This window comes from Melanotaenia boesemani, chromosome 10 (assembly GCF_017639745.1).
Source record: "Melanotaenia boesemani isolate fMelBoe1 chromosome 10, fMelBoe1.pri, whole genome shotgun sequence".
NCBI lineage: Eukaryota > Metazoa > Chordata > Actinopteri > Atheriniformes > Melanotaeniidae > Melanotaenia > Melanotaenia boesemani.
Window position 1 is genome coordinate 332,625 of NC_055691.1, and position 27,693 is coordinate 360,317.

Consider the following 27,693-nt stretch of genomic DNA (forward strand, 5'->3'; position numbering starts at 1 on the left):
AGTACACAGAAGCTGTAACCTCATACATCAGCTTCTGTGAGGACTGCTGTGTACCAACACGCACCTGGGTGACTTATAACAATGACAAGCCCTGGTTCACACCCAGACTGAGACAGTTGAGGTCTGAAAAGGAAAGGGCTTTCAAAAGTGGCAACAGAGCAGAGTACATAGAGGCCAAGTACAGGTTCAGCAGGGCGGTGAGGGATGCTAAACAGCTGTACTCAAAGAAGCTCCAACATCAGTTCTCCTCTAACGACTCTGCTTCTGTCTGGAGGGGGCTCAGGCAGCTCACCAACTACAAGCCAAGAGCTCCCCCCGCTGCTAACGATCGACGTCTTGCCAACAACCTCAACGACTTCTACTGCCGCTTTGAAGACCACCTGGACAGCTCTCACGCCTCCCCCCACCACACCTCACACCGGCTCCAACCTACCAGCCCCTCCCCCACCACCACAATAGAGGCTGTACACCTCTCACCATTACAGTGCCCCCTCCCCCTCCCCACGTCCCCCCCACCGTCACCTCTCTCTGTCCTTGAAAGAGATGTAAATAGGCTCTTCAAGAGACAGAACTCCCGCAAAGCTGCTGGGCCAGACTCCGTGTCTCCAGCCTGCCTGAAGCACTGTGCAGACCAGCTGTCTCCTCTGTTCACGGACATCTTCAACATCTCACTGGAGACATGCCATGTACCAGCATGTTTCAAGGCATCCACTATCATCCCAGTCCCCAAGAAACCGGGACCCACAGGACTGAATGACTACAGACCCGTCGCCCTGACCTCTGTGGTCATGAAATCCTTTGAGCGCCTGGTTCTGTCCCACCTCAAATCCATCACGGACTCACTCCTGGACCCTCTACAGTTTGCCTACAGAGCCAACAGGTCTGTAGACGATGCTGTAAATCTGGCCACACATTTCATCCTCCAGCACCTGGACTCTGCAGGATCCTACGTCAGGATCCTGTTTGTGGATTTCAGCTCCGCATTTAACACAATCGTCCCGGCTCGTCTGCAGGACAAGCTTTCACAACTCAACGTGCCCGACACCACTTGCAGGTGGATCACTGACTTCCTGTCGGACAGGAAGCAGCGCGTGAGACTGGGAAGCCACACTTCGGACTCCAGGACGATCAGCACCGGCTCCCCGCAAGGCTGTGTTCTTTCTCCCCTGCTCTTCTCTCTGTACACGAACAGTTGCACCTCCAGTCACCAGTCTGTCAAGCTCCTGAAGTTTGCAGACGACACCACCCTCATTGGACTCATCTCTGGTGGGGATGAGCCCGCTTATAGATGGGAGATTGACCGTCTGATGGCTTGGTGCAGCAAGAACAGCCTGGAGCTCAATGCTTCCAAAACAGTAGAGATGATTATGGACTTCAGGAAGAGCACAGCCCCCCCCCTCCCCTGTCATCCTGTGTGGCTCCCCAGTGGACACTGTGGAGTCCTTCCGCTTCCTGGGCACCATCATCTCCCAGGACCTCAGATGGGAGCTGAACATCAGCTCCCTCATCAAGAAGGCTCAGCAGAGGATGTACTTCCTGAGGCAGCTGAAGAAGTTCAATCTACCACGGACAATGCTGGTCCACTTCTACACTGCCATCATGGAGTCCATCCTCACCTCCTCCATCACCGTCTGGTACGCTGCTTCCTCTGCCAAGGACAGGTGCAGACTGCAGCGTATCATACGTTCTGCAGAAAAGGTGATTGGCTGCAGCCTTCCTTCTCTCCCAGAACTCTACTCCTCCAGAACCCTGAGGAGAGCAGGGAGGATAGCAGCTGACCCCTCCCACCCTGGACACCATCTGTTTGACCCTCTCCCCTCTGGCCGGAGGCTGTGGTCTATCAGAACCAGAACCTCCCGCCACAAAAACAGTTTCTTCCCCTCTGCCATCAGGCTTTGGAACTCACCTAAAGACTTTCCTGACTAACTGACACAACGCAATTTGTTATATTAGCGACATCAAGCACACAGGAGTTATATTAACACACTCCCCCTCCATTGGTCACTTCAACTTGTACATTTTTATACTACAGACTGCACATTTCATGTAAATACACTACTTTACTTTATCTTATTTTAATGTACATAACTTTTATTTCCACTCTTATATAGTTTTTCAGTCTTAATGTTATATGTTCAGTTGGCTTGTTCATATCTTTATGGTTCATATTTATTTATTTATTTATATGTAGGCACCGTCAAATCACAACAAATTCCTTGGAATGGAAGTTACTTGGCAATAAATCTGATTCTGATTCTGATTATTTTCTGTTGTTCATATAAATAACAAGGAGGGGTATTAGGTAACATTTGTTTAGGTAACAGAATTGTGGTGTAACTTAAGTAAACAATCTGTAATGATAGTAGTTACTCAGTGGGAAGGCATGAGGGAAGGAGTGTTTGTGTAACGGGTATAGTGACTGTGTTAGTTATTTTATACAGTTGTAATAAAATTGTTTACTGTTTTATGTGTCTTATTATTTATAATAGATATTGTAAATGCGTGTTATCGTCTACCTCATGAGTTGTTTTCTTTTGTATAGCTGATCGTTGTTAAATGTGGCACAACAGTTTATAGCTCACTGCACATTTATGTACATAGATTATTTACTCAGTTTTTTTTTATCGTCTATCTAGTTTTTTTTTTAATTGTTTATTTTTATTTTATAATGTTTTATGGCATTCAGGTTGGACGGCAAAGTATGTTTTACCCATCAGCTTTTCTTTTTCCTTTTTTCAGGTTACTCACTGGGATCACTTGTTTCATCTGATGGATCTCAGCTGTTTGTAGCTGGAGCTCCGAGGTTCAACCACACAGGAAAAGTGATCATTTTCACCCTGAGCAACACTGGAAACCTGACTATCCTTCATGCACTACCAGGAGAACAGGTTTCTCTCACTTTCATACTATATAGAACCAGCTATTGGCCATTTTCTGTTTTTGTGCTCAGAACAAAAAGGATAACAAGTGCTTATGTTTGATTTATATTTATTATATCTATGTTTGTTTGTCCCACAACACTGTACTTATTATACAGTGTTGTATTTATCCTTGTGTTAGTCGGTGCATAATATACACTTTTACATTTCCATAAATATTCTATCTAATTATATTCTAATGTGATGAGGGTCAGCAGGTGCCTAAGGGTCACATGATAGGATATGCTGGTCCTGTGGACATGTGATAGGATATGCCGGTCCTGTGGTCATGTGATAGGATATGCTGGTCCTGAGGTCATGTGATAGGATATGCTGGTCCTGAGGTCATGTGATAGGATATGCTGGTCCTGAGGTCATGTGATAGGATATGCTGGTCCTGAGGTCATGTGATAGGATATGCTGGTCCTGAGGTCATGTGATAGGATATGCTGGTTCTGAGGTCATGTGATAGGATATGCTGGTCATGTGATAGGATATGCTGGTCCTGTGGTCATGTGATAGGATATGCTGGTCCTGAGGTCACGTGATAGGATATGCTGGTCATGTGATAGGATATGCTGGTCCTGTGGACATGTGATAGGATATGCTGGTCCTGAGGTCATGTGATAGGATATGCTGGTCCTGTGGTCATGTGATAGGATATGCTGGTCATGTGATAGGATATGCCGGTCCTGTGGTCATGTGATAGGATATGCTGGTCCTGTGGTCATGTGATAGGATATGCTGGTCATGTGATAGGATATGCTGGTCCTGTGGTCATGTGATAGGATATGCTGGTCATGTGATAGGATATGCTGGTCCTGTGGACATGTGATAGGATATGCTGGTCCTGAGGTCATGTGATAGGATATGCTGGTCCTGTGGTCATGTGATAGGATATGCTGGTCATGTGATAGGATATGCTGGTCCTGTGGTCATGTGATAGGATATGCTGGTCCTGTGGTCATGTGATAGGATATGCTGGTCATGTGATAGGATATGCTGGTCCTGTGGACATGTGATAGGATATGCTGGTCCTGAGGTCATGTGATAGGATATGCTGGTCCTGTGGTCATGTGATAGGATATGCTGGTCATGTGATAGGATATGCTGGTCCTGTGGTCATGTGATAGGATATGCTGGTCCTGAGGTCACGTGATAGGATATGCTGGTCCTGAGGTCATGTGATAGGATATGCTGGTCCTGTGGTCACGTGATAGGATATGCTGGTCCTGAGGTCATGTGATAGGATATGCTGGTCATGTGATAGGATATGCTGGTCCTGTGGTCATGTGATAGGATATGCTGGTCCTGAGGTCATGTGATAGGATATGCTGGTCATGTGATAGGATATGCCGGTCCTGTGGTCATGTGATAGGATATGCCGGTCCTGTGGTCATGTGATAGGATATGCTGGTCATGTGATAGGATATGCTGGTCCTGTGGTCATGTGATAGGATATGCTGGTCCTGAGGTCACGTGATAGGATATGCTGGTCATGTGATAGGATATGCTGGTCCTGTGGACATGTGATAGGATATGCCGGTCCTGAGGTCATGTGATAGGATATGCCGGCCCTGTGGTCATGTGATAGGATATGCCGGCCCTGTGGTCATGTGATAGGATATGCCGGCCCTGTGGTCATGTGATAGGATATGCCGGCCCTGTGGTCATGTGATCAGGGTTCGAAACGGGTCGTGGCTGACAATTCTAAGTATTAAACATGGTTAATATTTACAACCAAAAATCTTCACGTGTGGGGAAAGCCACGACTCCTGAGTTGTGACTCTGTGGATTGGGACGTCCGTGTTTACGCTGTCTCCAGTTGCCTTTTATTATTTTCAGTTCTGGATTTTTTTGTTAATATTAGTCGCAAGACCACCATCATTACTTCATTGTCCTCTGCCATGCTGGCAGGATAATTTCTCTGGTTGTTGCTATGGTTTCTTATCCAATAAAGTTTTCTATAGATTATTTATTTTTTATGTTATCAAACACATAAGTCATTTTGTCATAAGCCTACCTGACAGGTTTCGAGGTGCTACTGGATGGTGAGTTATGTGTACAAATCAGCTGATGTTCATTGAGACGGTATCAACCTGTCAATCCGGCTCATCAGTGACAGGACCTTCTGGCCCTGAAAGAGTCAGGTGGTCCCTGAGCTCATGTGATAATGGTCAGCAGATGACAGAGGTCATGTGATGAGGTTATTTTTGTCCTGGGGTCAAGCAATCAGGATCAGCACGTCTCTGAAGTCAAGTGACAGGGGTCAGCAGGTCCCTTTGGTCATGTCCCTGGAGTCATAGACATATATATGTAGCTTCATTGCGTAAGAGGCGTTCTGACAGAGCGGCCATCGTGGTATAGTTCTAGTGACATGGCAACTTTTTACAGTACTTTTAACTTTTTAAATGTTTTCGTTCACACTCTTCATTAACAGGAATTAAAATCTGATGGTAAGCCAGAGCGTTATCAGCCAGTGTCAGCTTTGTGCATTTCATTTTCAGCCTGGTCATGGTGCAGAGGTTAACGTGTCCTGCTGTGACTGCAGCTGAAAGCACTTTTGGATACGGGAGGGACCCGCTGCTTATTAAGTAGAAGTAAAAAAAAAAAAAAAACTGTCTGAGGCTCTGTTGTTTTCCATCTGGTTGACACTTTATTATCCCCTTAAAAATTCACAAATGTTATATATTACAGAATTTTAACAAACATGTTTTTAATGTACTTTTTTTCACATATCTACTAAAGTGTGGTTAAAAAACCAAAGGAAATATACGTACTCTTCGGTTGGGGTTGTTTATTCGCCACCATTGTTTCAGGTGTAACACGGGGGACGACCCGGATCGTGACCAAGGACGGGACTGCAAGGGTCCTCTGGTAGACCAAACCAATTTCTAAAATAAGGTCTAGAGCTCCCTATTATGAAATGCACAAGTTTGTTCAGGCTACTGATTGACAGAAACGAACAGTCATACAAAAATAATTTCTTTATTCACATTAAATTCTTTAAAACATGCCTTTGAGCAGACGGGAATTACGAACATAAAGAAATCACTGCAAACAAAAGAAAATAAAGAAAAAACAATTAATGAATTAGTAATCAAACTCAAACAAAATTAGTAAACTAAGTGCAAACTTAAACTTATCAAAAGAAAATCCCTCCTCACTCAAACTCCTAAAAAGCTTGCACAATCCCTCCACGCTAACCCATAAATGTGGAAGGAAAGCCGAAACTAAAACTAAATGCGCGCATAAACCGCGGGGCAGGAACGACCACGTCACCCCTACGGCTCAAGCTTAGCCAGCTTAGACGATCTGACAATGCGAGGTGTGGCGGGCAACAACTAAGATAACAGAGCCTGGCGTCACGCTGAAGATGCTAAAGATGCTGACGAACTAAAGAAATACAGCAGGGACTAAAGAACCTAGTAGGAGCTAAAGAACCTAGTAGGAGCTAAAGAACATAGCAGGACAGGGGCAATCTGTAACACCAAAGAACAGAATTAGCCATCCAACCTGTCCATCATTATACATATTAGCATCTGCTGCTTATAACTCCTACCTGCACACAGCTTCCTTCACGCACCCACACGAACACCCCTCAGCACAGCCTTCACCAGCCAGACTGGGGGACATCCACGACTCCGACGGCAAACCCCACAGTTCTGCTGCCAATCCACACTGCCAGAACCCTGCAGCGATGCACTCAGATGCTGCATACAGCCGCAAACAGAGAGCTACAATGCGGCTACCCGCACCTGTTTATAATCCCCTTGATCAGCCAGAGCGGGCAACACGGAGGTGGAAACACGCCCTGCCACGCCCCCACGGCTGCACATAGCGTCGGAAACATCAGCCTCCTTCACTACGCTGAACCACCTGGTTACACAGGCAAAACCAAATGCTGGTTTGTAGGGTAGATTCAGAGGCTCCTTCCAAATGGGACAGTTCTTGGTGCACCACGATGACATACGAAGCCAACAAATCTGTACTTCGAAGTGCATAGACCCCGAATTGGGACAAGGCTATAGTTTAGATCTGATGTTTATCGGACATTATACACTGACAGACGTTCTGCAAACTGCAATTAATCGTAAATAATGTGTTAAAGTCCCACCTCTAATACATATATATATATATATATATATGTATATATGTGTGTGTGTGTGTGTGTGTGTGTGTGTGTGTGTGGAGAGAGAGAGAGAGAGAGAGAGAGAGAGCTATCAGGGCTGTCAAATAATTTAAATGTTTCAGATTAATTACCGCTTTCAAATTAATTAATCATTATTAAACACCATTCAAGACTATGCCTGAAATTTGCTAGTTTTTACTGCATTGTATCAACAGAATGAGCCAATGCTCACTAATATTTTTGGTGTTATCTGACCTTCCCTTTGGTAAACGTCAGATGTGGAGACCATCAGGGCATCTGGTTCTTTCAACAGCAACTCTGAGGGAAGCATTTGGCTTCCTGAGGATGCTGCAGGATGAGGATTTCCAGTTTTTCTGCAGCCCTTTCACAAAATCATGCCTCACAATGACATGTACCATACACTGCAGAAGAAGATAATTGATGCAGTCGTGATCAAAACTGTCCTCCAGAGCTTTGTATGCAGTGTAAAGCAAAAAGGTAAGATCAGACCATGATAATTCTGGTCAATAGAAAACTTTGTCATAATGATAAATAGAAGTTGTAGAGCTACTGTATAATAGTATTGTTGAAACATAACTTTATTGCAGAGAAAATACGGCCACATTTTCTTATTTCGGATGCCATGCGTTTTGATATTTAGATGTAGGCTACCAACAGAAATTGTTTGTCTGCCCTCAGTGATTCACCGTCAGTGAGACGGTAAAGAAGTCAGTGACACAACCCTGACTCACACCAGAGAGAGGTTCTCCTTCAGCGACTGCCTTCTGAGTGCCACACTGCTAGAAGCACAGATGTTTAAACAGGGTTGATGCACATTTCCCATTGAGGCTCTAAATGTCACTGTGAGGGCAGACCCCATGTTAAACAAGCAATAGCTCACAACAGAACTGTCTCATATTTATGAAAATCCTGAATTTAGAGGCTGCTGTGGTGATTTAACATTGTACCAGGTTTTACTGAGATTCAGCCGCCAGGACACATTTTCTTAGACTGTGGCTCAGCTGAACATCCTGATAACCAGTTCCATGACAACAGCTAAAGCAGAGAGATGTTTCTCAACAATAAGAAGTATCAAGATATTCCTATGAAATGCAATGGGCTGCATCTATATGCCCTGGCAATGCTTTCTATGGAGAGGGAACTAGTCAGGAGCCTGCCAGACTTCACTGAGAGAGTTACTGATCACTTTGCTGCTTTGAAAGAGAGACGAGCAGAGTTTCTATACAAGTAATGCGGATTAGTGGGACATGCTGCTCACTCAAACTCAAATTAGTTTGTAGTCCCTCTCAGTGAGCATAAAGGCTGAATGTTAGTATTGTGATAATGTCATGACTTTTATGTGCTTAAACTAAACAATGCAGGGTGTGAAGTTTGATGGGTTACAGCAGAGATCTCCAACTCTGGTCCTAAGCTACTATTCTGCAGGTCTTAAACATTTTCCACCTGCAACACACCTGACTGAGACTAATGAGTCATTAACAGACTTGTGTAGAACTTGACAACAAGCTGTTGGAGATCCATTTCTTTTAAGTCGAGAGTGTCTCAGCAGGGAAACTGCAGGACAGTAGCAGGACTGGAGTAGGAGATCCTTGGGTTAAAGGACAAAGGGTTGTTTCTCTCTGAGAAGACACATAGAATCGCTTCACTGTGGTTGTAATTTTTTCATAATAATCTTTATATGTTTTTATGTGAATATGTTTATTAGTGTTCATGTTTGTTCAGGGTCATTTAATAGATTTTATATGTAGTAATTCAAAGAAATTATGTTCTCCAAAAAAGTTTAACATGATAAAGCTTCAAAAACTCATTTGATGTATATCTTCCTATTTCATGTCGTTTTGCATATCAACTGGATTTAAATCAGGTTGAACCTTGACATCTTTCTGTTTAGTCTTTATGTGACAAACCACTTCTGGGATTCCATAATTCTACTTCTGTTAGAATAAAAAGTTTCCTTTTGAGTAATAACAAATCAGTGAATGATTAGTTCAGCCTTCACATTTTACAAAAATGTCTTTTTGCTGTTAGTGTCTTGGTTCTTTATGGTTCATTGTTCAGTGAGTGCCCTTTAATTTTTATGTGCACTTAAATTTCAACAACTGATTAGCCAGTACAAATAACCTGCAAATACATATTTTTGTGCAGTCTTGAGGAATTTACTATACGTTCATATACTCTATTACTGCATTCATGTCTTGTGTCTAAATCACAAACTGTAAATACTGTAAATAAACTGTGTTTTAGAATAAATGCAGTTCTGTTCTTTATTTGTGGTACTTTTTTTTTAATTAACTTTTGGACAGGTGAACAGAGCCATAAAGCGTGTAGGTAATCATCTGCTGTTAATCCATTCGTAAAATTTAGCATATTTTTGTTTAGTAGGATATCGGGATTGTTCCAGACGGGTGTGAGTTTACATGGTATTATTGAGGAGTTGGTTCTTTTGAGAAATTCCCACCAGGCTGTCAGAGAAGTGTTGATGTTGACACTTTTGAAGCACTTTAGCTTTTTTTTTTATACTTGAGCTGAAAAAAGATTAGAAATGTCCACACAAAATGTCACAAAATGTTTGTTCTATGTCTATCCACAGATCATCTAGTGGACTAGGTTTGAGCCATTTTAGGACATATTGCAACCTATTAGCTAGGAAGTAATGTTGAAAGTTAGGCAGGTCTAATCCTCCCCTGTCTTTCAGCTTCTGTAAAGTTTTTAAACTGATCCGTGGAGGTTTATTTTTCCAGAGAAATCGGGAGATGTGGATTCTAGTGATTTAAACCAGGTAGAGGGGGGTTTCATAGGAATCATAGAAAACAAATAGTTGATTTTGGGTAGAACCATCATTTTTATGGTGGCAACTCTCCCCATGAGTGAAATGGGTAGAGATTTCCAACATGCAAGATCATCTTCTATAGTCTTAAGAAGGTGAATGTGATTAAGTTTTGTTAGTTCTGAGAGCCTGGAGGGAATATTTAGACCCAGGTATCTAATGTTACCTGATTGTAAGGTGATGTTGGGTAGATTCTGAAAGCTACAGTTGATGGGTAGAACTGTACTCTTAGACCAGTTAACGGAGTAGTCCGACAGTGATGAGAATTTATTAATTAGTGAGATTGTTTCAGATAGAGAGGTTTGTGAGTTCTGGAGGAATAATAACTTGTCATCAGCATAAAGGCTTATTTTATGAATTATATTTTTGGACTGAATGACTTTAATAGCTTTATTTTGTCTAATTGCAGCGGCTAGTGGTTCAATAAATATAGCAAAAAGTGAGGGGGATAGTGGACAACCTTGTCTGGTACCCCTTTGTAAATTAAAACTTGGAGGTTTGATAATTTCTTCTGACACTCGCATTAGGAGAACTGTATAAGATTTTAATCCAGTTAAAAGATGGTCCAAAGCCGAATTTGTTTAAAGTAGCTAGTAAATATTTCCAGTTAACACGATCAAAAGCTTTCTCTGCATCTAAAGAAACTATTATTGTTTCCAGGTTATTGATGATAGAATAATCTATTATATTAATTAGTCTTTGCATGTTAACAGAGGAATATCTGCCCTTTATAAAGTCTGTTTGATTAGATTAGAAAAACTTTATTATCCCCTTGAGGGGCAATTTGTTGTGCAGCCAGCAATGACAATGAAAATGACGCCACATTCAATTTAAAAATAAAACAAGCAAACAAAACAAAACAACAACATCACACAGGTTAATTTAAACACCCACTATTCATTAAGCCAATGGAAGCCGGAATAAATGAAATTTTTTGTCTATTTGTCCGGCACCGTGGCATAGCATACCGGCGACCTGAGGGTAACAGCCTGTATTCATGGAACAGGGGATGGGTCAGCAGCGACAGCTCTAACTTTCCTAATGACTCTGTTTCTATACAGGACAGAGAGCTCAGTGAAGCTGACCCCTGCTAACTTGCTGCATCTTTTAATGATGCTATTTAATCTATTTTTATCTTTCAAAGTCAGAGACCCAAACCAGCAGATAAAAGAGAAAGTTAAAACAGATTCAATAAAACAAGAATAAAACATCTTCATGAAAGTGGTGTCCACATTAAAATTTCTCAATTTCCGATAAAAATACATGCGCTGGTGGACCTTTGCACAGACAGCATCAGTGTTTGCCTCAAATGTTAATTTATCGTCAATGATGGTGCCCAGGTATTTGTACTGCTGTACCATTTCTATTGTCTGGCCGTGAATTAAAACAGGCTGGATTGGTGGAGGGTTCTTCCTGAAATCAACCAACATTTCTTTTGTTTTAAAAGTATTAATACTTAAAAATGAGCTTTCACACCAATCAATAAAATCCTTCACCACCGGGCCGTGATCTGTGTCCAGGGAATTAAGTAATGACACGATCACTGTGTCATCAGCAAACTTGACAATATGATTGTTTGGATGCTGACTCTTGCACTCATTTGTGTATAAAATAAATAAAAGTGGTGAAAGGACGCAACCCTGGGGCGAGCCTGTGGAGGATAAAAGCACATCTGATAAAACACCATTTACTCTCACCCTCTGTGGTCGGTTTGTTAAAAAATCGACTAACCAGCTCACTAAACCCTTGTCGAGGTTATGTGCGCTGAGAAGATGATGGGCTAAAATGTGGGGTTGAATGCAATTAAACGCAGAAGAAAAATCAACAAAAAGCAAACGAGCCAAAGTCTGTGCCTCCTCCAGGTGACCAAGAACCAGGCTGAGGACGGTATTCACCGCATCCTCAACAGGGTGTATAATGATCAGGGTGTATAATGAGAGGAGTTACTTTCTCTAACCTTCCAGCTAATGCTTTGCAGATTATTTTAAGGTCAGCATTTATCAGTGATATGGGTCTGTAGCTAGATGGTATTGTAGGGTCTTTACCTGGTTTTAAAAGTACAGTAATGGTGGCAGAGTTTATGTTTGGGGTAAGTAACCATTTTCTTTTATTTGTGTCACCATTTTGAAAAATGTAGGGGCCAGTATTGACCAGAATTGTTTATAGAACTCTGCTGGGAAGCCATCCGGACCTGGGTCTTTTTTACAGGGCATATGTTTAAGGGCTTCATGTAGCTCCTCCACTGTGAGGGGGGAGTCTAAGGCCGTAAACCTGTAGATCTATATTGTTAAGAAAATGATGGATATCATTGTCTGATGGATCTAAGTGTGATGTACACAAAGTTTTATAGAAATCTCTAAAGGTGTTGTTTATTGCATCTGGCTCATGCGTAATATTACCTACTGAATCTTTAACAGCTAATATGGTAGATTTTTCTTTATTTTTAACTGATTCTGAAATTCTGTTCTCTTGTTAATTATTTCATTTAATTCGAGTCTAGCTTCCTTATTTGGGTCATCATTGGTTCATCTGGTAAAGCAATGTGCGTCCTCTAATGATTTATTTCTTAGTTCTAATTCTAATATTTTTGAGTGTTTTTTCTTTTTTTTATGTGATGCAAAAGAGATCACTTTGCCTTGCATTACCGCCTTCCCTGTTTCGCACAGAACACTGCTATGCTGAGATTCCTGGTTTGTCATTGTTTCTCCTGTAAGAACACAATGCCTGTCTGCAGACCCTTTAATCTATTAAAGATTTTTAGTCTCTTCTCTCTGGTCCCAGCTCCATGCACATTCCACGTGATAAATCTAAGTATAGTCATGCTTGTGGTGAAAAGGTGAGCGTCGGATGCTTCTTGTTGATATAAATGTGTATGTGTGTGTGTGTGTGTAAGTGTATGAATATGTATGCGTAATGTTGTGTGCCTGTGTTGAATGTTATTAGATGTACTTGAATTAATAAATGTGAGTGTTGGGTTATATATGCAGGTATTACTAAATGTACTGTGCAGCTTAGCATCAGTGTTATGTGGTTTTTGTGAGGTGGCAGCTAAAAAAAAGAAAAACAAAAAAGAGTGCAGAGAGAGAAAAAGAAGAATGTGGGAGGAAAATGACAAAAAAAGAGGGGGGTGAAAAAAGAAAACGAACCCATAAAAAATAAGTCCATATTTGTGAACATTAGAGACTGGCAGTATTATTGTCTAATGTGAACAAACATTAAACTCTGTGACATAAGTCCAGTGAGTCTGATTAGCATTTATATCACAGAGTGTGGATACATATCTGAGGTCAGTAGAGCAGGGAGTGGTGTTATGGTCACGATGTAGCTGCCCATTGACGTAAAGCTTGTCCACCGAGATGACAGCGCGGGCTCCTCTGTCCAGGAATTTCCTCCTCACGGGGAACAAGATCTTGCGATGCTCCAGGATTTCTTTGGGAAACTGATCGCTCATGCTAAGGTCAGTCCCATGAAGCTGTCTGCCGCAACGCTTCACCTCCTCTTTTTCTTTATGGAGAACGAATTTAGCTACTATCGGCCTGGGTCTACCCTCCGGTTTTTTTCCTATGCGGTGAACTCGATGGAAGGAGATGACTTTTACCTTTTCCTCTGGAAGTTTCAAGCTGGTTCTGATAAATGCTTTAACAGCTGCCTCTGTATCTTCCTCCACCTGCTCATTGATCCCTGAAATAACTAAGTTATCTCTCAGGCTACGAGCCTGAAGGTCTATGACTAATCCTTTCATTTTTTTATTTTCCTCTGATAGTCTGCTTACTCCTTCGGTAAGGCTTTCCACCGAGTCTCTGAGGACCTTGTTCTCCGTAGCAACAGCTTCCACCTGCTTTTGGCTTTATTCCAAACTTTCTTTTAAAGATTGAAACTCACAACGAAGAACTTCCAGCAGGGAGAGCCGGGCATTGAGACTGGATAGCTTCCCGTCGATGGAGATTAAGATATCCGTCGTATTGCTGCCGGTTGGAGAAACTGGGCTGGTCACTTCAGGGGATCCGCCGGACGAACCCTTTAGGAGCTGGTTTTGGAGCTCGTCGTCACAGCTTTGGACTTCCCCATCACGATCCGCTGGAAGCTTTCTCCGATGAAATCTGTCGGGCTGGTGAGATCTTCTTTGCTGTGATCCAGAGTGACCGGGTTGGTGTGGTTTAGAATATCGACCCTTTATATATATATATATATATATATATATTTATATATATATATATATATATATATATATATATATTATTATTATTATTATTTTAACTTTTTGCTGTTAGCTTGTGGCATTTGTTTGTTTTCAGTAGTGCGCCATGTTGATCCTGCCAAGTCTCACCGAGTCTCGCGTCACAGCATGCTGTCGGTCTCGCGCCCTCTCTCTGGTTGAGTTGAATCAGGGTGTTCTCAAAGTCTTTGACGTCTCTCTGAAATGTCTGTGACGCTTCCTCCCGGTCTTGCAGGCACCTCATTCCTTCTACATGTAATGTAATAAATGGATGAGCTGCAATGTACCAAGATGGCCACTCAATCAGAACATCACCCTATAGTGGCCAGCAGTGATAAAGGGGGCATCTACAACTGTATGTCTATGCCTTAGGTCATATTATCTGGGTCAGCAGGTCCTGGGGTCACGTCATCATCACTTATTACTTACTTACTAAAATAACCTTGATAAGCCAGTAATCATGCCTTGCAGTATTGGCTGCAGGGCTCCTCTAATGGATCCATGTTCTCTGTACAGTGAAAACATTCTCACATTCTCTCTTTTTTTTTGTCTATTTTCCAGATTGGGTCATATTTTGGGAGTGAATTGTTATCGATGGACATAGACAGTGATGGACACAGTGATTTTCTCCTGGTAGCAGCACCGATGTACTACAGTCATGGCTGGGAGAGGGGAAGGGTTTATATATACTCTCTCACAGCTCAGGTACTTTCTACTTTCAGAAGATCATAGGTGTGTAGGTATTAAAATATAGGTGTTAAAATATAAAAGTAATTTGCTAGTCACTATTAATATTACAACATAATGCATCAAAATTTCCCCCGTTTGTTTAACTTGCTCTTCAAAAATATAACTTTCATGAATCAGACTTAACTTTGTTTTCAGACATCCTTCATCCTGATGGGGGTACTTGAGGTGTCTGACCGATCTCAAAACTCTCGTTTGGGTGCAGCGTTGACCCAGATAGCTGACATGAATGGTGATGGTTTAAAGGAGTTGGTGGTGGGAGCACCACTGGAAGAAGACCACCAGGGAGCAGTCTACTTCTTTTATAGCCAGGACAAAATCATCCAACTAAAATACAAACAGGTAATCTGTTCAGCAGTTAATCTAAGGGTCATTCAACCCACTCCTTTTAGATTGTTCTGGTCCCCTCAGTCCAGCAAAACATGTTCCAAGACCTTGAGGTCCTTGAACATTAAGGGGTTGAAGATATTAGTTTATAATAAAACTTAGGATTTAATTAGATTGATACATCACCATCTGTCTGTCTTCAGACACAGATACTGACTTTCAAACAGCTTCACACAAAAAACACATAATCTCATACTAAGAAGTCTTCAAAATTAGGGTAGAATGTAGCATAAAAACATGAAGGAATTTTCCATTGTAACTTTTTATAGTAGTTTAGTCGTATTTTTTAAATCTGGGCATTGCATCTTGGGAACAGGAACCTGAATCAAGTCTGAAAACTGTGAAGGACATTTGAGGACGTTGGAGCCTCCCTCACTGGTAACCCAGATTTAGTTTTAATAGACACTATTCAAATTCTTTTCAGTCAGCCGTACGATGACTCGGGAGAAGTGATGAAGACCAGTGGAGGAGGTTGCTGCTTAAAATGGAGGACAAGCATTTGTTGATGGGAAGAGGCATTACCAAAACAACAGAAGCATGGATCTTTAAAGTGAAGTTGATAATAAAGATAATAAAGTTGATGTTTGGTGGTTAAGTAATACTTTTAGTTTCTGACCATCTGCAAAGTGCAACAAGGGTCATTAGAGATGTTTTAACAAAGAAAGCCAATCAAGAATAAAAGAATTGGACTGGGATTCACCTGAGGTAGATTGGAACAAACCTCTGTTGGTTAGAGCAGCTGAAGAGAATCAAAATATCAGCAGAAGTTGTTTCAGGATTTGACATTTATTTAACATCAGTTATCTGAACTTAAATCACACATCAAAATTATTTATTAAGTTGGAACATTTTTTAAGCATATCAACAAACTTATTCCAATTTGTTCCAGTCATGGTTTAAAGGAATGTTTTAGTCAAATATGCCATCAGATCTGAGTGGGTCATTTGGGTGATTGCTCGTTTTACATGGAGTGAAAACAATCAGGGTAGAAGGAAATAAAACTACATGGTTTGTTATTGACCTGAGTTGGCCTAAAAAGATTACTATGCCTGTCCCTTAACTCGGCCGTATGAACTCGGGTGGATTTTTCTAAGGAAACCAGCAGGTGTAATGAGCAAATAAAGATGTCGTGTCTACGTTTCATAATGCTGTCATGCCCTCACCTGGTCCAGCCAGCCACCACACTCTGGATTACTCATCTAATCACTCCCCTGATCATCCACACCTGTCCCTGATCATCTTAACCTGTCACATTCACTCCAGTTCTGCACTACAGCCAATCGCTCCCCGGATTCCTAACTAGTCACACCTGTCTCCCATTTGCTCACAAGCCCTTAAATACCACTGCACCACATTCACTCCCTGTTGGACCTTAACGTCTGCTCCAGTAAAGACTCATGCTCTCTCCCTTCCCGGCTCCATTGTTCCTGGACTTCCTGTCGTCTCACCTGTACAGTAAGAGTTTTCCTCCTGACATCCGAATGAAAATAAAGTGTGTTAACTTGCCTTCTGTCTCTGAGCGGTCCTTACATAACAAACGCCATCACTGTGGGTCAACGACAAAACTTTTTAACTAGAATTTTATTAATTTATCAACAATGTTGTCAGGTCCTAAAGACAAAACAAAGATCTTATGGTTTGGTCTTCCTACTTCAGATCAAAGAACTGTTTTCTGTGTGAAGTGATTTAAGGGTACTATAAAAAGTGTGTTCTGCATCATAGATAGTACCTAACCACTCTGTGGTATTGAAAATGGTATTGAGTATTAATTATGAAAAATCTGTGGTCGCAGATCCTTGGTTCCCATCAGTTCCACAACCTGTTCTCTGATGGATCTGGTTTTGGGTCTTTGGCTCATGACTTAACATTTGAGGGTTAATTTAAGGTTGCTTAATATCCCAAATCTACTTGATGCAGGGACTGATCAGTGCAAACTGTATAGCCTGAGGGTATGATCAGAACAGGAAGTGTTGATTCTGGATCTCAGTGTTAGCATCAAGACTGCTAATTCTCCCACATTTTCCTTCCTCAGCGTCTTTCTGCAGCTGGTTTTTCAACAGGCCTGATGTATTTTGGTCAAAGTCTTCATGGGGTTCTTGACATCAATGCAGATGGGCTTGTTGATCTTGCAGTGGGAGCACTGGGAGCTGCTGTCATTATCTGGTAATACCACAATACTTTACAATGCTACCGGTCATCTGATGCACTGTTTCAGTCATCATAAAAACTGACATTGTTCCCTATGCTTCCACACGTATGAGCATCAGTAAAACAACAACTTGCAAATGTGCAGGAAGGGGTTTGCATGGTTGTAAAGATTTGTATTTGTGGGGGAAAAAATAAAGTTGTTTTGCAAAAACCTTGTTTTGCATCTGGCAAAGCACAAAACTCTGTGCGAGACTCTGAACTGAAGTTGCAGTTGCGAATTTTTGTCTTTGTACTTCTATCTGATTGGATGGTAACAAATCAAACTATCCAGTCAGAGAGCAGACGGCTTCCCAACCTCCTGCACTGCTGCAGACTCTTAAAAGGGAGTAGCGTTTCAACATGGACAAAGGTGCAAGTATGTCTGTTACTAATGCAACAGTGGCTACCCCGGAATTCGAGTACCATTGAAATAGTTACTGCGGTGCACGGAGGACAGCTGATGGAGAGTGACAGGGTGGAGGAGAAAGTGGTGGTTTGCTGAGAGAAAGACAGTCCAAAGCACTTGCTGGAGTCTTGGACTGAATAATATCAGCTTATGTTAGAGTGCGATGTCTGTCACTAATAGACATCATTGTGTTGTTTGAGTGTCCTGGTCAGAGTTAAATAAAAAAGAACGGCACCTCCTCTCTGCAACAGCAAAGTGCAGTACACGAGTCCTGAGCAACATGTCTCCTGTGTGTGTGTTCTTTAAGTTACTAGTAAGGTTCACGCCATATGTGTGAGGGATGTCTACATCTGCAGAGACTTTGGGATCGAGCTCCTGAATGAAAAAAAGAGAGAGAGAGAGAAATAAATAGAGCCAGCAGTTCATCACATTCATTTTGCAGCTCCACTCTTGAACTGAATCATATATTTTTGTCTGATAATGTTACAAGCTTCACATTAATTTTTTCACAAACTGTCACACCCAGTGTAATTTTATAAACCACTGTGGTCGCACCACCACCCGTCTTTAAAATTGATCTACTTCTTTAAGAGCCTGCAGCGGTGTGGAAGGACGGGAAGCTGTCTGTTCTCTGATTGGATAGTTTGATTTGTAACCATCCAGTCAGAAGTCTAAAGATCTGGACAACATTTGCAACCGCAACTTCAGAGTCTTCACGCAGTTTTGTGCTTTGCATCTGTGAACATTGTTTTTGGAAAAGAACTTTATTTTTCCCCCACAAATGCAAAATTTTTTTATGACCCTTTTCTGCACATTTGCAAACTTGAATTTTTCAGGCAGATTGTTTTTAGAGGGTGACAAGTTTGATTTACAGATGCAAACTCTGAAATTATGTGCAAACATTAATTTACAACTGCAAAATCTTTGACTTAATATTGAGCCCATGCGTATGCTCCTGAACATCTGAGAACTTGGGTGGCTAGAGTCAGAGAGGATCCTTCTGGCCTTCCTCCTGCAGCGTTGGTTGTAAATAGTATCCTGCTGTCAAACCTTCTATTGCAGAAATAAGAGATTTTGTCTCATTGTTTTAAGACTGACTTATTTAAAGTGGAAAAAATACTAATATATAATATTTTCACAGACGTTTTTGACAAGCCATTTTTCATCCTTTTAAAAAGTATTTACAAAGAAAGGTCTCTGCAAAAACTGTCTCTGTCAAGTTATTTTAAGATGTGAGAGATTCTGGCATTGCTAGATTTAAAATGATTTAGCTGGCAACGTGAGATCTGAGGGATTCTTATTCACCAAACTAACTTGAAGAACCAGCAGAGATCAGAAGCTCCCTGCTGGATCTTCTCAGCCCAGGAACCCACCATATTTTATTTTTAACATATAAAATAACATTAAACTTCAAATATAATAGGAACTTATCAGTTCAGAAAGAGCCACAGATCACATTTTTATTGTGTTTTTGGTCATTTCATAACCTTTAACATTACACAACTGTTTGTTTGAAAGTGTTGCCTGTTTTGGAGAAATGACTGCAGGACTAAGAACGGGGTGGAGGGTAGTGGCAGTCTCCAGATAACAGTATGATCTAACTCTCTCACCAACACCGTACCCTGATAACAGAATAATTCTGATTTATCTGTCTAGGTCTCGTGATGTGGTCAGGATTCATACGAAGCTGACATTTGAACCTGAGAAGGTCAACATGTTAAACAAGGACTGTCAGCGAGCAGGGAAGGAGGTCACCTGCATGTCTGTTACAGTCTGTCTGAGTCTCCAACTCAGTCTAAAAACCAAGAAAAAGACCAGAACAGGTGCAGGTAGGTGATCAAACTAATAAACCTATTTTTCAGTAGTGTCTATCTGACTGGTAGTGTACAACTTATCATATTTTGTATGCCTACTCCAACCCCAGCCCAACCTGTATTTTTATCTAAGTCTTGAGCAACTTGTTACATGGAACTAATTAATAAACTAAAACTAAAAAGTACTGCAACATTACAATATCCATCTAAAAAATCCCTCCATTATAATTTCCCTCTGATGGCAAAATAACATCAGATCTTGCTGAAATAAATACATTCAGACTACTACAGCAATTTTATGCCTCCTTACAAAATACAAATATGCTGATGAAAAGCTTCTTAGATAATTTAAACACGCCTAGGCTCTCTCACGATGACAGTAGGAGCCAATAATGCAGTAAGAGATAGCCCTGGTGTTTCTATTTTACAATCGGGACCCTGGACCAGATGGATTTCCAGTGGAGTTTTTCAAGAAATTTTCTCCCTTGCTTTTACCCCAATTGGATGTTGCTCTGTCTGACTCATCTAAGCAAAACAAACTCCCTGCATCATTTAATGAAGCAGCTATTACATTAATTGTAAAAAAAAGGACAATGATCAGTCAACACAGTGCTCATCCTAAAAACCTATTTCTTGGGTGAACTGCCACTCCTATTTTAGTACATGCCATTTATTCAGAATATTCTACCTCCCTGCCGCTATAGTCTCTAAATATATTCTTTCTCTAGCTGAAAAAGCCTTTGGTCGTATGAAGTGGGCTGTTTGTGCAATTTAATTTTTTTTACATGTTTTTTTTTTTACAAAAACCTTAAAATTGATTAGTTTCCATCAATCCAAACGGGTACTTATTTCCCACATGCCCTTCAGAGGACTAATGGTCTATTTCCCTTTCTCTTTTTGGTTCTTCTCCTGTGCATTCGTAGATGGAGTACAGATGACACTTCTACTTCTCTCAGTTGACCATTTATTGATTACAATAGTATCAGGAATGTGTGATTACAGAGTCTCTGGGTTCTGTTACCTGGCCCTAGCAAACAGACATAAGAGTGTGCTGCTGCCTGCCACAGACAGAACCCACTACCTGATTCTTGAGCCCTTATATGTGCTCCTCCTCTTTCTGTACATAGTTTTCTGCTGACTAATGTGCAGTTGCTGGAGTAAAATCACATGCAGATGTCCACAGCCTTCCTGTGACCCTTATTTGTTAGTGGCTTCTTGTCTTCTGAAAAGCAGAGATAAAAGACACACACATACACAGCGAAGCCCATGATGCGATTTTCCTTTAGAAGGTTGCACTCTGATTGAATTTGATAAACCACTAGGTACAAAACAATTCCAACCCTAAGATAAACCCCTCAGTATAACTGGCAACCCCCCCCCCTCCCTGCACTGCTGGTTGCCATTTATAGTTGTAAGGAGATCTCAGGAATACAGAGGGAAGGAGCAAAACATAAGGTGACCTTCCTTGCCTGTTCAGAAATGTTGGCCAGTTTTCAGGATAAAAGCTAAACAAAAGTAAACCGTTTCCAGTGAATGAATTGGTCCCTTAAAGCACAATAATTTCCCATTGTGAAAGATAATTTTATTTTAAACCCAAGAATCTTTTTCGAGAAAAATTCATCACTCGTTTAAATAGGATCAGAAATTATCTAGCGCAGTGGTCAACCTATGCTTGACTTTCCTACTTGGCTAAAATAACTGTATTAAAATATTCTCCCTAAATTCTTATATCTCTTTCAAACTCTGTCAAACTTTAAACCCCAATATATTTTTCAAGTTATTAAATCCAGCTCTTTCATCCTATATTTAGAAAGGCAAGCACCTTCAGTTGAATGTAGTCCATCTTCAAAAATCCTGGCAATACCTAACTTTCGCTTTTATCATTGGGCATCTAATTTGCAGTGTCTAACCTTGGGGTCTTGGCTCCACACTACTGCACTGCTTGGGTCCCCACTCCCTTTACCGCTAGATATTTTCATTTCTTAGAAGATATTTTGGTCTACTTGACTTTTCAGTCCTGTCTTAATTTTAACAACACTTTATTTCAGCCCTCTTTACAAGACGCTGTTTTTGTGGAGTGGCATAGCAAGAGCCGGGTGCATTTAAGACCTATCAATAATTGTTTTTCCTCACTAGTCTACAGTTAGACCTTGAAATATCTACCAGAATGTGAACCTCCATTGTGATAAATGCTCAGGTGATGAATATTCCCTCACTCACGTGTTTTGGACATGTCCAAGCCTGGAAACAACTGGAGGGTGGTCTTCCGAACCTTTTCCTTAATTCTTTTTTTTCCCCCAACATGTTTTTCTTTTTTTTTTTTTTTTTTTTGAGCAGCAGTTAGAGACATTTGGCTACAGAATTACATGTCTTTCAACAAACACAATCAAAAAACAAACAAGCAACAATGCTTCTCTATTAAACACGGTAATCTATGCATTATTTCTATGTACGCATTTTATACAAAGTAAAAAAAGAGATAAATAGTCATATACATGAAAACTACTGGGGCCATTCAGATCATTCACCATCTTCTTTAGACATTAAATTAACCCTTTTTTTAACATAATGAATAAAAGGTCTTTATATATTTTCAAACACTTGTCTTTTACCTTTCAATATATATATATATATATATATATATATATATATATATATATATATATATATATATATATATATATATATATATATATATATATATATATATATATATATATATATAGTGGAAGGCTTGTTAACATCTGTCATGCCACTAAGTCACTACTGGTCTATGGCAGTAATTCCCAACCCTGGTCCTCAAGGGGAATCACTGGTCTATGGATCTTTTTCCACATCAATGCAATACATTTTTAGCATTAAGCAAGCTGAGGTCAATGAACACCCTTTCACTTTTATAAAGGTTGTGTTTTTCTGGATACCAACCCATCAGAAAAAGGTGAGGATTCAATGCAATCTGTTTTTTGATCATTTTTCCAATTGTTGCACCCACCTCCTCCCAGAATAATTGGATCTTTTCGCATTGCCATAAACAATTAAATAATGTTCCTTTACTTTACATATACTTTATACATGCGTCTGGTATGTTTGTATTATATTTATTTAATTCCACTGGTGTAACATATGTTTGCATTAACCATTTATGTTGTATCAGTTTAAGACAAGTATTTTTTAATTTGGTTTGAGAATTAACACAAGTCATTTTCCAGTGTTCTTCCGAAACTTGTATTTGTAGATCTTCTTTCCAGCCATTCAGCTGTTCTTGCGAGTTTTCGGATGAATGATTTCACAAAAGTTATTGAACTCAGAGATGATCCCTTTTCTCAGACTGTCCTTTGTCAGGGTTTTTTCCAAAGCAGAGAGAGAGGTTCGAGTGATAGCACCAATATGATTTGTTCTAATGAAACTTCGAAATTGAAGGTATTTGAAAAAGCTCTTCAAATCCTCAGCTGTTCAAATGACATCATAGCATTTGAATGTGTAAGAAATAGATCTTGGATCTTTTTAATTCCTCTTAGATTCCATAATTTAAACACTGCATCTGCTCTCCCTGGTGTAAAAAGCTGATTACCCTATGTTGGACTAAACTGAGACAGTGAGTTTGGATTTTTTAGATAATGCCTGAGATCACACCATATTCTAATCATGTGTCTTACAATTGGATTTTTGACTTGTGTCTTTAATTTTTTTTTAGCAGAATCTGAATGCATGAATTAGGGAAGAGGTAAGTATAAATCAACAGACTCCATTTCAGTCCAACAGGGCGGATCATTTGTTGAGAAATAAAAAGCCATCGACCTCAGCTGTGCCGCCCAGTAGTACAAGAGTAAATTTGGACATTTCAGGCCTCGATTAAATGGCAAGTATAATAGAGACAAGTGCAGTCTAGCCTTCCTGTTGTTCCACACAAACATTTTTTTATTCTTGAGAATAAATCTGTAAGTGGTGGTAGAGGGATGTATTGAAATAAATAAAGTAACTTTGACAAGGTGTTGCTTTTAAGTATGTTTATTTGCCCTATTAAAGACATTGACAATGACATCTAACTTTGAAGTGATTTATCAATTTGTGTCATTAAGGATTCATAATTGACAGAGGCGATAAGCTCTAGATCGGGTAGGATTTGAAGAAGTCTTTTTAAAATAGATATCATTAAATACCCTTCTTACATTATGGAAAACTTGCCTTCCCATTACGAAGCTGTTCTGATTTTTATTAATAATATTTGGAAATATGTTTTGTAGTTGTTTCACCAAAATTTTAGAAATTATCTTAAGATCAGAATTTAGGAGACTTTCAAGTCTCATATTTTCACATTTGTTAGGGGGCTCATCTGACTTTGGCAGTAATTAAGGCATTATTCATATAAATTGGTAGGTTACCTTCTCTGAATGTTTCTAAGATCATCTCCTGTAAAGGATTTATTGGTTTGGATTTAAAATTTTCATACAGATCAGGACCTGAAGGACAGGGAGTCCATCAGGTCCTGCTCTCTTTCCTAGTTTTAAACTATCAATGGCTTGCCTTATCTCTTCTGAACTGATTTCAGATTCCATAATCTCCCCATATTCAAATGATATAACTGGTATGGGTAAACAGTCTAAAAGTTAAACTTTTAGACTTAAAGTTCTCCACTGTGGAGGCAGATCAGACCTGGAGGGGCAGTTCCAGAGTCTGGGGCCGACTACAGGGAACCCCGTCCCCTCTAGTTTTAAGTCTCGTCTTAGGCACCACGAGCTGGGACCGGCCCTTGGACCTCAGAGCGCTGGAGTGTAAATTTGGAGGCAATCAGAAATGTATTTGGGGGCAAGTCCATCTAAAGCTTTAAACACAAAGAGTAAAATCTTAAAATCAATTCTAAAATGTACAGGCAGCCAGTGCAAAGAAGCTAAAATAGGGGTGATGTGTTCACATTTCCTGGCACCGGTTAGAAGTTGTGCTGCGGAGTTCTGGACTAACTGTAAACAGGAAAGTGTGTTCTTGCCGATGCCAGAATAAAGAGCGTTGCAGTAGTCCAGAGGAGAAGACATAAAAGCACAAACTGTTCAAAAGGATTAAAAGGCTGGTGACTTTGGGACGGACATAATTTTGGAGGGGTCCCAAGTCAAAGAGAGCATTTCCAAACAACATTATCTCAGTCTTTCCCTCGTTCAGTTTTAAAAAAATTTGGGCTAACCAAACCTTGACATCATTTAGGCAGTCGAGTAGGGGTGTCATTTATGCTGAAAATGCCACCTGATTGGGTCCCTTGTCAGTTTTTTTATCTACATATGTCAGAGAACAACGTGCATTTCCTGAAATCACGATGTTGTCATAGGAACAGTTTTAAACCATGGATCTTACATCTGCTGAGATCTCTATATGCAAGAAAGTTTTATGTGTGCTAGAACAAGAAAAGACTTTAACCTGCAGATTCAGCTCTCTCCAGATGTCCAATAATCTCAGCTTTTGCATATGTCCGGGAGATCATAATGTATGTGTCTTAATGTGTGTGTATATATATATATATATATATATATATAATGATTAGAGGGGCTGCATGATGAGCCCTCCAATACACTCTCCTTTCTACTCTTTATTATAAATATTTTACACATCTCCTAGGGCATTGTCACTGTTGGTCTTTCAAGCAAAGTTGAACGTGCATGTGGGTAGGGGCATGCTGGTGTTACACCAAAATCTGTGACCCATCAGAATCTTTATCTGAATGTACGTCTTAGAGACAAGTGAAGTCTTGAAAACTTCTATTTAAGTGTTCATTATAGTGCAGGTACACATTCCAATGGCAATCAGAAATTGTGACATAAATCTCTCCTCTTATAGTCTGGACTCTTCTAACATAATATCCGATATTGTGGACAGCTGTGAGAGAATCAGGGTGCTTCAGAACAGGCACAGGGCAAGCCCAGAAAAGCAACTACACTCAGAACAAAACAAGCCCAAAAACATGCCACGGACGATATTTGCAAAAAACTTAACAGAAAAACCAGCTCAAAGTCGCTGATAACAGATTTAGCAACTGTTGCCTTTCGCTGACGTAGTTGTCTTCATCCCTGCTTTGTTTGATCTAGCTGCAGTTTACCACTGCACCGGGAGCCTCACACACTGATTGGCTGAAAGCACCATGTGGGATGGCTTACCTCACGTGCAATTGGTCTGCGTGTTTCCTGACCACTACTGTAAAGACTGTAATAGTTGCACCGGTTAAAATGAAAGCACCCAGTCAGATTTTATATTTTAACTCCAGGTCCATGTGGGACAGGTTCTGGGTCCGGATCCGGATCCGGGCCGCTTGTTTGTGACCTCTGCCATATATGTTCACATCCCTTCTTATGCATTGGTGGGTGTGGTTTTCTATGCCTGCCAGGCAAGGACGCATCTGTTTGCATCTGGAGGGAGGGGCTGTGGGGTTTTTAAAATTTTCTCTGATGTAGATAACCTCTCTGTTATAAAAAACATAATCTGATTTTACCCCATAGAGGGCATTATGAGCCGCTTTTTACCCACAAAATCTTAGAAATAATTTGTATTTTTTAAAATAAATTTAAAAAATACAAATTTATCAACAATATATGTGGTTTTCATCACAGTTAAGTAATACTGTGTTGTTTTTGGTCATTTATAAGTTAGAACTGTTCAGATTTGTTCAGCTAGCCAGCAGTCACCTTTCATACACACCAAAGAGCGTATTCACTTGATCTTAATGTAATTCTTTATAAGTTTTGTTAAAGCATATGTTCGTTTACTCCTAAAACACACAGTGGGGTAGTCAAAACGATGGTTAATGAAGTAACTTACCGCAGGTTGGTGCGCCATAGCGATAGCTGCCAAGAGGTCCGACAAGAGAAACTCTGGAGACGTTGGTCTCACAACCATTCTCGGATTGGCTCAACTATTGATGACCCACGTTGGGCTCACAATCATTCACTGGTCTGGTTTAGGGGCCTCAGAACTGGATCTCTGCTTTTTTGCAGATGATGTAGTTCTGTTAGCTTCGTCTGGCCGTGATCTTCAGCTCTTGCTGGAGCGATTCGCAGTCAAGTGGAAAGAGGCAAGGATGAGAATCAGCACATCCAAATCTGAGACTATGGTCCTCAGCTGGAAAAGGGTGGTGTTTGCTCCAGGTCGGGAATGAGGTCCTGCTCTAAGTGGAGGAGTATCTGGGGGTATTATTCACAGGAATTCAAGGGGATTCAAGGCTGCAGGTGCAGAGGTGAAGCTAAACAGTCAAGCTAAGAATGCAAAGTTTAGAGAATTTATATCCAGAAATGTGGATAATGAAGCAGTGAAGGTGCATGGATGGAAGTTATTGTGCATATTGTGAATATTTCTCTCTCCTCACCATCTAGAAGCTGTGAGATTCTCATCCTGCTTTCTGTCTGTTCACCTGATGCTGATATTCATCACATATTGTTCCTTCTGTGTTTAGAAGGAAGCAGCTTCACAGCTTTAAATTCATCCTGCTGACTTTTTACCTTTTAGTTAGTAAATCCTGAACATTTCATTCTTCTTTCTCATAAATATATGATTTTATATATAAAGAAATATTTTAACTGTTGGTGTTTAAAGAGAAAACTGCTGCTAAACCTGTTTATGTGTTTAGTGCAGGGGTCTGCAGCCTTTCCAATCCAAAGAGCCATTTTTCCCTCAGCCAGCTAAATAAAACTCCTTTAGAGACGCAAATGTTACCAGACTTTCAAAAAGGAAACCAAGATTTACTGTATTTATATAGCCGTAGGCCTTCTTTTAAAGGAAAGAGACATTTTGCACCTAACAATGCGCCATTGCAACATGTCATACTATTAATCGTGATTAAAAATTTTTATAGTTACCCAGCACTAATATATATATATATATATATATGTATATATATCTATCTCTCTCTCTCTCTCTCTCTCTCTCTCTCTATATATATATATATATATATATATATATATATATATATATATATATATATATATATATATATATATATATACATATATATATATATATATATATATATATATATATATATATATATATATATATATATATA

General features: G+C 40.2%; 1 protein-coding gene across 1 annotated transcript in view; it reads left to right on the top strand.

Annotated features, from left to right (window-relative positions):
- The window catches only part of itga11b (integrin, alpha 11b), a 186,933-nt gene that overhangs the window by 65,376 nt on the left and 93,864 nt on the right, over positions 1 to 27,693 (top strand). Inside the window, 5 exon segments of the mRNA XM_041996966.1 lie at positions 2,740 to 2,888; positions 14,676 to 14,819; positions 15,000 to 15,203; positions 17,281 to 17,411; positions 19,498 to 19,670. Of these exon segments, the coding sequence (XP_041852900.1) occupies positions 2,740 to 2,888; positions 14,676 to 14,819; positions 15,000 to 15,203; positions 17,281 to 17,411; positions 19,498 to 19,670 (801 nt within the window).